Genomic DNA, 12,713 nt, shown 5'->3' on the forward strand with positions numbered 1-12,713 from the left:
CATAACATGTGCCTTCTTTGATTTGGTTCTGATTCTGCAGTTGTCTCTCCATCCCTTTCTCAGAGTTCCAGGCTTACCTCATTCCTTTGCTGCCCTCACTTACAATATGTTGTTTCACACCTCCGGCTTTTGCTCCTGCTGCCCTTCTGGAATCCCCTTCATGCCTTCCCTCAGCACCTTGTATAACTTTCAAGATGCAGCCCTATCTTTGCAGTATCTGCTGAGCTTCCCTTATACAACGGATTGTCGTCTCTTTTGTGCCCTTACTATACTTTATTCACGTCAGGTGTCGAAGTGGAGAGCGGTACTTTTCTGTTGTTATTTTTCATGTATTATACTCCTACTAGAATGTAGGACAAAATGTTTCATTTCTATTTCCAGCTTCCCCTGGGTCTGTGCCTATGACGGCTACAGTAAAGTTTTCTTGTCTTACCTACGGATGGACTGAGTGAGTGAGTCAATGAGTAAATGAATAGGATGTTTTCTGAAGTTGGGTTTTTCTTTTCTTTTTTCTTTCTTTTTTTAATAGAAAGAAGCAACCAAGCCAGCCATTCGAAAAAGAGAAAATCATGTGGATATTATTGAAAGTGCTCCACAAGACCAAGCAAACAATGGTAATTTGACTTGTGTTGATGGAGCACACCAGAATAATATAAGTGGTAATTTAGTGACTATCTATGAATTCTTTCTAGCTTAAGCTCTGCTATAAAGAAATCTAACATGTGTCGATCCAAATGTGATATTCATTTCTTTTAAGCATTTTTTCCTATCTTTTGGGCAAAAGTATCCCCACTACTAACAACTGCTTCTTCTTGCAAATGCTTCGTTCCCCTGAATTCTTTTCTGCTATTACTTTTATGGAAATAAGCACGACTGAATGTGTACTTAAAATGCATAGTAATATATGTTCACATTAATGTACCTGTGACTACATTTTATAGTTATAAAGTCATCATTAGGATTAGGACAAGATGAAGATGAAGAATCACCTTGGGATTCTGAGGTACTGTCTTACACTATTATTATTATCATTACTATTTTAAATATCACCATTGAGTGATGTTAAAATGAAAAAGGTATGCTTTGACTTTACTTTCTCGCCTCTGCATTTCCTCATACAAATCATTTTTTATGGTTTATCCTATAATGAATAAACTAGCTATGTGCGTAATATAATAAGACAGCGTAGTACAATTCTGCTAACTTGCAAGTGTCACTTAAGAAAGTCAGTGTGGAATAGCATAAAACACTAAGGCTTCCAAGTCATAAGGAATCAGTTTGGGTTGTGAAGTTAAGTTCACCTAAAAGCTAAAGAATTATTCCCGGTCAACCTATGCCCAAATGCATGACTCTGTGGTTTTTGTAGATGCGCAAATGTCCTAATGAGTCAGAAAGAAAGATTTTGGATTGTAGGGTGTTTATTTTTTAATAATTTGGAACTTGAAAAGATAATGCCTGGGACATCAAAGTATTATTATATTTGTAATGTCGAATAGATCTGCAAGAAACCGTTCCAATGAAAAAAGACCATAGTGAATAGTAATAATACGTAGGATTATACTAACAGTAATCAGCTGAGCGCTGTTTTAATACAGGACAACTGTCTTGTTCAGTTAAAATAGCATGCATTGAGTGTCTTGATGGCAACCATACTTGTAGTAATAGAAGTACAAAGTAATGATGAGCTGATGCGAGGTGACAGCTGTGGAAAGAGATAAGAAAGGTGTGATCTTCTGATACAGGCAACTGCAGCCTACTGGTCTAGACACTGTGTTTGAGGAAAGAACAGAATGGAATCCTGGATGGGTAACTCAATAGCTACAGAATCCTGGGAATAGTATAAAACACGTAGGCTTCCAAGTCATAAGGAATCGGTTTGGGTTGTGAAGTTAACTTTACCTAAAAATTAAAGTTATTCCAGTTCAAACTATGCCCAAATGCATGACTTTGTGGTTTTTGTGGATGTGTAAATATCCTAATGAAATTCAGAAAGAATTTGGATAGTAGGGTTTGTTTGTAACTTGGAACTAGGAAACATAATGTCTGGGATATCAAAGTATCATTATATTTGTATTGTCAAATAGGTCCGCAAGGACATTTTCTACAGTAGGAAAAGCCTGGTGAATACTAATAATATGTTGGATTACACTAACAACAATTTGGCTGAGTGCTGCTTTAATATGTAACAACTGTCGTGTTCAGTTAAAATAGCAAGCATTGAGTAACTTGATGGCGACCGTACTCGTAGTACTAGAAGTACAATGTAATGATGAGCCAATGTGAGATGACAGCTATGGAAAGATATAAGAAAGGTGTGATCTTCTGATATAGGCAGCGGCTGCCTACTGGTATAGACACTGTGTTTGACGATAAGAACACACTAGAATCCTGGATCGGTCACTTACTAGCTGTGGGATCTTGGGGAAACTTCTTTTTAACCTGTCGGATGTCAGTGACCTCATTTGTCGTAATGGTACTTATGCCTACCTTTCAGTATGTGGAATGAACTAATGTGGTAACAAATGTGAAAACACTTTGCGAAGTGTAAAGGGAGCTATAGAAATATAAAATCAATGATCACAGTGGGCCGTAGTGACTTACTAAATGGTGAGGACACTTTCTGTAAACCTGAAGGACAATCAAATGGCAGTAGTGTCAAGAATAGAGTGGAAAAGTTAGAAGGGGCATGTGGATTTCCAATCTGGGGGATGCTAAACTTCAGGAGACTGTGATAGGCGATACCCTGTAGATGTGTAGTGTTTCGGTACTTGAGGCTCTGTTGGTGCGAGCTCAGTGTTTCACCTTGAGTAAATTTCTAGTTAGATACCAGCTTTGTGCTGGGCAGTTAGACACTGAATGGGGAAGTTCAGGGGTTCAGCTGTAGCTGTAGGAGCAGAAAAACAAGTGAACAACAGTCCATTGTAAGTCACTATATCTGGGTCATTTAAAGAGAATGGAGAATGCTGGGTTAGAGAATATTGTCATGGGGGGGGCACGGTTGTAGTTGGAATAGGAGTGGGAGTGCAGTTTCGGTGGTCAGGAAAGATCTTTCTGAGGGTGACAAAAACGGCCAAGTGAAGCATGAGAAGGAGCCAGTCATGTGAAGATCTAGGAGCAAAACCTGCTGGGCAGAGACAACAATGGATCACATCTGTTCATCATTTCATTCTAATGTCTTCGAATGGCCACCAAGCAGGAAGTGGGGTAACCATCATCAAACTGTTTTCATATTTGTTGTTTTGGGTGGAAAAGAAATAAAATGTGCATAGTAAGTGTCTGGTACATTTCAGATGACTATAATAAATAAATGTTCTTATTTTTCCCTGATTAGAAATTATTATACTTTTTGGAAAAGTTGCATAACTATATATAACATTTTCCCTATCATTTATTGAAACACAATTTAATGAAAAGTTTTTCTTATCTCTTTGCCACTTGGTTCAATCATGTTTTTCTATCAAATTTTTTGTCAAATAAGAGTTCGGTTTTTCCTAGCTCTTGTTGACATAGATGAAGTAGGTTCTAAAATGTTCTGTCTAAACTCAACTGGACATACACCAAGGGTTCTTACCATGTCAAGCAAGTATCTTGTTTTAACACTAAAAAACAAATGTCATTAGAAATATTTAACAGTTATATCAAGTACACTTATCAAAGTATTAGGTTGTTGTGAAAGTAATTGAGGTTTAAAAGGTTAAAAAAAATTGCAAATCTGCAATTACGTTTGCACGAACCTAATATATGCTTAAACACATATTTTTCAAAAAATCCTTTTCTTGGAGGTGATAACTTTAACATTTTCATCCTGAATTATTAACTAGAGATGGTGTGAAGTGTCCATTAATTACTAATCATCTTGTTTCCTAACCCCTTCAGCCGAGCATTGAAGTGGAAGATCCTGTTCCTAACAGAGCTGTAGGAATGGACGATGTGCAACCCTTCAGACCAGGTACACTGTGTAATACCAATTTAATTTTGGGAAGGAGTACGCAAGGACATTTGACGTGCTCACAGTCTTCTATTCAGACTTACTTTCCTTTGTTACAAATTTAATTGAAGTATTTCACATAAACAACGTGATGTCATTGTTGGTATCGATGTTTGAGAAAAAAGACATCGACAGGAATAAGAAAACAAGATTTTAAAAGGGTGACTTCACTAAAATGTTTCTCCTCTTGTTTCGATATCCTAAATGTCCCAGTTTGGAACCCCTGTACTTAATAGGGGTTCTCAGAGGTTAATAATCAAACTGGAAGATACTTCCAGCGTTTCAAATGGTCATTTGAATTTTGACGTTTACCCAAGTAAGCCTCAGTTGCTACCATGTCATTTGTGTTTTAACTTTACTTCCTCTTAGTGTTGTGACACTGATGGTCTTAAGCCAACCAGATGTTCTGCTGAGCAGACACTGGCTATGTGTGTACGTGCGCCTATGGTGTCTTCGATTATTAAAAATGGGAGAAGTAATTAATGATAATGAATATTTGGTAGACACAATCTTTGAAAAAAGGCATTCTGAAGCTTTTGTGCCTTGGGATGCTTTTATGCTATTAAAAATTATTGAGAATTCCAAAGAATATTTTTAAGTCGGTAGTCTCCATAGAAAGTTACAATATTAGAAATAAAAACTGAACAATTTAAAATACGAGCACACACAGTCATGCATTGCGTGAGCCATTGGAGCTACGACCCAGTAACCATAGAGCTATGATGTCACCATCAGAGCTGTGATATCACGGCTGTGGAAAACTCTACTGTACACTTAGAAGAGAATGAGAGTGAAAATGGCAAATGACATTCAGTCTTTCTGTGAAAATAGCTTTGACCTTTTCGGGCCCCTCGACTGACAGACCTTGGGACTTCACGGATTCTCACATGACATTGGAAACCACCGTTTTAAATGATGTACGGGCTTCCTGGATGTGAAGTGATAAAAGAGGCTTTAAAGCTTCACTTCTACAGTTGTTGTGGTTTTCTTTCACTTGTCTCATAGATTTAAGCTGAGATTGTGTTTAAAAAGCAAAAGGAAAATGTTTTGTTATGTATTTGTTTTCTGTCTCATGGTGCCCTGTACTCTTTGGAGCTCATGGGGACCCAGTTTGATCCCATTTTTCCTTGGAAACAATAAGGTCGCCCAGGACTGTAATTTGTCATATGAATATCTATTTATCTAAGGTTTAAAAACGAATTCTGAAGATATTGGAGCATTTAGAAAAGACCATTTTCTTATAATAAATAGTTTCTTATTTGAAGTAGTACGATTCATTAAAAGTTTTTGTAAACCCATGTTTGTCATGCATATTTAAACTTAAGTGGTTACACATAACTTTTGACAGTAACAAAAAAAAGCATACCCTGCACCATCTTAACTATTAAGAAGGAAATATTTAATTGGAAACACATTATGTAATAGAAATTGCTGCGTGACAATAGTTAATTAAACTTACCTATGTAAATGGCAAGTGTAGGACACCTAAAATAAAATGTATTCTGAAGGAATAGTGTGTTTGGGGGAAAAGAGGACGTGTGACTGCTTCTCTGAAAAAGGAAGTTTTACAAGATAGTCAACTTTGTGTTATTTTTACATCCTGATAAATGAAAACTTAATCCCAGAATTCAGATTGGGATTCTACTTCTTTGACCTCCAATCATGAAACTGGTCAAAGATGCAGGGATTGGAAAGTTGGTGATAAAAGGCCATTTGCATCACACTCCATGAGCAAAACTCTGTCAGCATCCACAGAGTTTGGACAGATGACCGTAATAGATAAACTAGAGACTCAGATTGTAGGTGTGTTTCTGTTATGTAATTATAGGCTCCATGACTTGAGTGAATCACAGCTACCAGAAAACAGAGAAAGCAAAGAAGGAAATAAAGAAACAGAAAGTGTTCAACTCTAGCCCACCTCTATGTAGGTTGATCGTAGTTCTGACTTTCCAATAGTCATTTTGTGGCAAAATCTACTTCATGTTTACTCTGTTTATGGAACTTAACAGCCAAACAGAATGACTTTTAGCAAGACATTGGCATTCTTCCTGAACCACAATAACATATGGAAATAAGAAAGAGAATGAGGTGAAAGCGTGATTTCCTTTAGGCTAGTATTTAGCATACTCTGGGGAGTGGGCAGCAGAATTATACTTAGAACATTAGGACCAGATGGGAAAACTTCATAAAGATCTAAAGGTTGCCTAGTGAAACAAAACATAGTTTCTTAGCTTTAGTTTTATATTCTGAATTCAAAAGTATCAGTTAAAACTGTATGTATTGTAAATGAAAAAGCACCTTCCGAAACCAACAATCAAATATTTCTTGGATTTTCTATGGCTTTATATATTTTAGAATTGACTTTCCCAGCAGTGATGGGAATCTCAGCTGTGTCCGCAGTCTGTCTCCTCTTCTCTGTCTTCTTCCTTAAACCCCAGTGCTGAATCCTCAAAGGTGAAAAGAAATTTTCAGAATAGTAGAGGAAAACATTTCAGATATAAGGAAGGGTGTACACTGATAAATGCATCAGAAGTAAGTCATTCCGGAAACAATGAATGACATTGCAGTTGAATCTTAGGGTGTTGTTCAAAAGGTATATTACGAGGTAGAGAACAGAGTATATAGTGCAACTCGATGTGTTTGTACTGCATTTCTAAATTGTAGGGTTTTTTTCTGATTGTTTTTCTATCGATGTTCATTGAATGAATTTGTGGATGAATTTTTGACATGTTTGTATGCCTTTCACTTTGTGACATCTCATATTTCCCAAATGGTTTGTTAGCTAATTAGAAGTGTTAGCTAATTAGAAGTATTTCTTAAGTAAAGTAAATATTCAGGAAAAGATGACGCTTAATTTGAAGTCTCAGTTGATAAGATGTTATTTTCTGTATTTATAAAGATTATAGCTTTTATCTAATTGTTCTAAGTAGTTCGTTTTAACTAATACATAGATTTGTCAGCAGGACAACACCTAGGAATGACATCAGAGGAAGGACAAGCGAGGCTTGATGGAAACGAAAAGAACTACACACATGTATGTGAAATTTAATTTTAAATTTCTAGTATAATATGGTTTTCTGTGCTTTAATAATATAATAGAGTCCAATTGAAATTACCTTCCATGCTAGCCTTTTAGAGTCAAAAGGTCATAACTGAATGATATTTATAACATTTGAACTAGTTACAAAACTTAAAATGTTGTTAGAATCTATAGATATTCATAGCTCAACTTTATCTTTGGATTGAGGCAAAAAAAATAATAATAAAGTCCTGAATGTTGTTTGCTCCTTTAATTTTTATAACTCCCTTAAATAAAAAAGAAAGTAACATCAAATACTGAATCACATGATGAGACAGTTGAAATTATGAACCATGTAAAAATGATGGCCACTGATTCAGGCTCACGTGAAAGGAGTCATGATTTTCAGGGGTTCAAAATGTGCAGTTCCGTATGGCTGGTCACTAAGGCCAAGGTTAGAGATGGATTCTTCCTTGTGACCTCTGTGTAATGGACTCTGCGTCTACATTCAGGGAGAGAATGGGGTCATGCACTCAACTCAACTGCTTTTTAAGAGAATCACATCTTCTCAGGATGGGACCTTTGGTTGTTAGGACACAAACAGTAACTTTCTAATATCTTTTCTTTCAGTGTAGGAAATCAGTAAATATGATTTAATTTTTTGTCTGCTCTTACTAGTGGGTATTGAATAAGTTAGAATTGGATGCAACAGATAATTATATCAATGTATAACACGATGTGTAACACTCATAGTGTATAATGTGAATTAATATTTAGGAATTTACTTCTCTTACTGATTGATGTTAATGATGTGGGCTTCTAATTAAAGTTTGCCTATTCTCCAGTTATTAATCTTTAAAAGATATTCTTAAATTCACTGTAGGGGCTCACTATTTAAGACATGGTGAGGTGAACTATTTTAAATGAGAAAGCCTCTGTGACATTAAAAATCATCTACTGTTTCATTTTTTGGGTGGATTTAACATATAACCAATTGTTTAGTTCAAACAGTGACAAAATTAGTTTTGCGGATTCATGTTTTTCTTCTAATTTAGACTAAGGCAAGTTATTTTTCACTTTCTAATTAAAGTCCGATAATTTGGGAGTAAGTAAACGTAGATTAAGATTTTTAACAGTTAAATTTTAGTTATATTCTAATTTTTCTTTGTTCATATTCGATTCTCTAGGTTGTACAAGAGGAAAACAACACTCAGAGGCCACTTTCCCGAGAACAGGACAACAAAATATTACATGACACAGTTCTGACCAATTGCCTTCAACAACAAAAGGAGACAGAAATAAATCTTAAGAAAATGAATTCTGAGGTATTTTGTTTAGTCATTTTCAAATATGTGTGTATGTACATATTTTAAAAACCAATGTTGTACATATGGGAATTGTAGAGGATTTTAAAAGTGTGTGTGTGTGTGTGTGTGTGTGTGTGTGTGTGTGTGTGTGTGTATTTTAGGGAGAGTGACATTTTTGGTCCATTGCAATAAATGATATTCTTGATTGAAATCCTTTTATGTCCAACAGTCAAGTAGTGACGTTCCCAATGTGTCATCTAAAGGGGAGGTTTTCAATACTTTTTACAGGGATCGATGAGCTTTCTACAATCTCAAAACTATTGTTACTAATAACAGAAGTTTCAATTTGAGGCAGTGATTTCATCCCCTTGCTGTATTAGTAGAGAGGTCAGTTTTCACTTCCGCTGTTTTTAAGGAGTAGAAGTATAGCCAGTGCAGAGACCATCTTTTAGATCTCATTCTCCTACTTTTGAGAAAAGGAACAATTTGTTCCAAGTAGAGTCCTATTTCAGTGCTAGGAACTTTTGAAGAAAATTGTATGCCATGATGCATACTTAGTGATAATTTATTGGTGAGTGTTTTATTCAAAGAAGTCAGTGTGTTTTCCCCTATTTCTCATTTATTTCTCCTTTAAACATTATGAAAAGGAAACAACACTTAAGCAGCAGCAAATATTTTCTAACAATAATTTTCTATTTTCTAAGAAGAGCTCTATAATTTTTAGCCTATTTACCCTGAGTTTTTTTTGAAATCTAAGGCTTCTTTTGAATTTATATATTTACACTAGAAGAGCAGCAAGCACCCTATTGTAGAGTCCAAAGTCCTGGGAAAAAATCCTGAACTTGCTCATCTTTGTAATCATTCTATTTGAAATTGTGATAACGAAGAGTTCATTGATGTATAAAGAAGTGCTTAGCGTAATGCCTAGATTTATCAGTGATTAGTAGATTTCATCTTACAACTGACTCTGAAAATATTAGAAAAGTAGAATATCTTTTGAGTATTCTTGGGAAAAAAAATTCTAGGAAATGTAATCAGTCCAAATGTATGCAGAGTGAATACTCTTACTGTGGGATAGGTGTATATTCACACGGTGACCTCTATTTTAAAATGTAGTCAGACTTCTTAATCTTCTATTTGATGCCTTCTGGGTTTGCTGCCTTTCCAGTTCTGAGACTCTTAAAATTCTCTGATGATTTTAAAATTCTCTTTTTCACTTTCATGGATTCAGCATCTTATATTATTATTTTTTTAACTTTGGGGAATTTATGCTCGTATAAAGTTGGAGGTTTGGATTCAGCATTGTATTTTTACAGTGGGATATCCACGTACTGCAACCTTTTCATTATATAAACACTTAGGTTCTTCTTTAATTTCAGAGGATATCATGATATGTCATTTCATTGAGTGCTAGCTACAAGTCTCCTTTGTTTTACTTAGGATTCTGAGAGTTACGAAAAAGCAAAAGACATGTTGCATGAAAATCACGTGTTGCAGGATGAAATCGCCATACTAAGACTACAAAGGGACACACTCATAACTCAGAAGCAGGAAATGGAAAAAAAATACTTTGAGGACACTGCAAATGTAAAAGAAAAGAAGGACCGTCTTCAAAAGACAATAAAACAGAATGACGAAACGCTAACAGAAACAGTATTTGAATATAACAGACAGCTTAATGTCCCAACAGCTGAGAATACAATGCTGAACTCTCAACTGGAGAATGAAAGACAAAGCAAAGAAAGATTGAAAACAGAAGCGGAATCCGACCATCATCATGAGTTTAGTAAGCAATTAAGACCCCTACAAAATTCTTTCCAGGAATTAAGAGATAAATGCTTGCATTTCGTGGACAACATCGGGTTTGCTATGTGTAACCTAAAAGAAAACAGTGAGATTCATTCTCAGCAACTTCCTAAAGCTGGAAGTAAATCCAATAGCTTAGACACTGAGCTCCCTCACGCAAGATATGATGTCAGAGAAAGGACATTGGTTTCTGAACCTGTACTGAAAGACCTAAACCAAACTCAGTGTCAAGAGGAGGAAATTGAACACATGAATCAAAGGGAACCAGAAAAATTGAACCCGTATACTGGAAAGCTGGAATCCCTAAAGGAGGAAAGATCTGACCTACAGAGTGGAAACATGCTTCTTCGAAGGCAACTGGATGATGCATTCCACAAAAGTGACAATAATGAAAAGTCAGGAATGAATATTGAAGAGCAGCTTCAGGGGCTTAGAACAGTGCGTCAAGCTGAATGTGAAAAACAAGATCCAGTGGTGAAAGAGAGCCCTAAGGAGTTAGTCAGCAAATTGAATCACTTGAAAGGAAGAATGTGCCAGTATGAAAACGATAAATCAGAAAGAGAGGTAAGTATCCAGAAAGATAGTTTTCACATTTCCTGAAAGAAAATTCAATGTTCAAATATTTGATGATGGCTAAATGTTGAATCTAGCAGAATATTAAAAATATATAGATTACAAATGTATTTGCTCTAACAGCTTAAAAGCATACATTGTATCCAGCAAACAAAACTTAGACCTGTGAGGTGCTTTACTTTGAGTAAAGGCATTGTGTTGACTATGAAATTTTAAGGTATAAATTGTTATTAGATACATATTGATATGAATGATTTAGTCTTATACTGCTACAATAATAATTTTCATCTTTCTGTTACCACATTGTAATACCATTATGAAGCAGATAAATGGAAATGCTCCTATGCAAACTGAGTTTTTAGAGATAGAGGTTCAATTAAGTGGATTACCTAGAGAGTTAATTCTAGATTTCCCACATGAACTGAAGTGTAGATGCTGTCCCTTTCCCTCAGTAGTTTCTTCCACATTTTAGTTGGTATAATTTTGTTTTTATTCATGTCAATTTGATATAAATTGGAACTATTTCAGTCTCAAATAATGTATTCTTAGGACCTGTGACCTCTTTAAAGGCAGCTAATTTTTCATTAAATCATAATTTGGGACAAATGTGAGGAGTTTTATCAAAACTCTACTTGATTTAATCTTCCCATTGCTATCTATAATTGTCCTTGAATATTTTTACAAATTCATTTTTCTCATCGCAAGGCCCATTTACTATCATTTGGACATAAGTTTGTCCATTTCAAAGAGAATTTAGCAGTCTCTGATTTATTAATTTGGCACTGGGTCTCCATTTTCAGACGAGTGAGGGGAGGCAGGATTCATGTGTAGCAGGAAGGGAGGTCCAGGCCATGAAGACCACTGGAATGAGTTTGCTTTTCTTCTAAGATACAGGAATCTGTTGGAAGGTTGTGAGCAGTGGACTGCATATGTGAGGACCTGTGAAGTCAATTTAAGCCTGTGATAAAAAAAGGGGGAAAACATTCCACAATGTATACTTGACGACCGCTAGTCCCACCGACATACCAATTTCCCCTTGAGATGTCAGTAGATTGTTAAGCTCTGCGGCTTCATCAGGGGAAGTGGAGAGTGGGGCTGAATCTGTTGTTCAAGTAACCTTCGTAATAGTGAGTGGGCAGCAGGATAACACCTTCTGTGTGTTACCCAGATTCAGTAGACAGAATTGTGTCCAAAAGAAGAAAACAAGGTGAACTGATGCATGGGGTGATCTTTTTCGAGTTACATATTATATTAATATGTTAGAGTTAGCAAATTTTAACATAATTTAATAGATGTGATTATAAGATCACTAACAGAATCATCTTTCTAGATGCTTGGGAGACGATTTCAACAAGAGCTACCTGACTCCACAAAAAAACTGTCTATGTCAGAGGCTTCACTGGAGGATAGATCACGTTACCGTATGAATTCAGAAGCTGAGACACAGGATTTCAAGACATTAGAGCATATCAGGAGTCAGGTATGTGTGAAATGTAACCTGTCAACAGTTCATCTATAGTTGATTAATATAAAGTGTTTTAAGACCCTGATTTTCAAGGGCAGCTTTCTTTTGTGTTTTCGGTGTAATTAATTTATTATAATTTTATTATCTTTATAATGCACTTCTTCCTTAAACTCTGGCTTCCATCCTGCTATTTGCAACGTATGTTTTTTCTTATATCTATACCCTTGGTAACGTTGAGAAATAGGCAGCATTCCTCATAGAAATCGAGAGACTTTCTTCCTACTAAACAATATTTTGTAGTGATATCTCCATTACCAGGATGAAGCAGCCATTTAAAATCAGAAGATAATGCTTACTAGAACGATTCAGAAATTTGTCTTATTTCTTATCATCACTTTTGTAAATGGTTACAGCATTGGTATATATTTCATGGACTTCAAACTAACTTGTACAGAAAGTTCAGTATACAAACCAGTTGAAGTAGGCATTTCCTTCATTTTGTTTTCATTTTTGAAATATTGTAAAAGTGTAGAAATATGTTGATCATTATAGTAT

The 12,713-nt window shown here is 35.5% G+C and overlaps 1 protein-coding gene across 1 annotated transcript; it reads left to right on the forward strand.

Annotated features, from left to right (window-relative positions):
• Window positions 1-8,247: 8,247 nt before the first annotated feature.
• On the forward strand, window positions 8,248-12,173 carry LOC308495644 (ankyrin repeat domain-containing protein 26-like; the record flags this gene model as incomplete). The annotated part of the gene is made up of 3 exons (XM_081080614.1): window positions 8,248-8,332; window positions 9,755-10,684; window positions 12,024-12,173. Coding segments are annotated over exons 1-3 (1,092 nt in total), but the record flags the coding sequence as incomplete, so codon positions are not given.
• Between the last annotated feature and the right edge of the window lie 540 nt (window positions 12,174-12,713).

Source organism: Rhinolophus hipposideros (assembly GCF_964194185.1).
Source record: "Rhinolophus hipposideros genome assembly, contig: HAP1_SCAFFOLD_46, whole genome shotgun sequence".
Lineage (NCBI taxonomy): Eukaryota > Metazoa > Chordata > Mammalia > Chiroptera > Rhinolophidae > Rhinolophus > Rhinolophus hipposideros.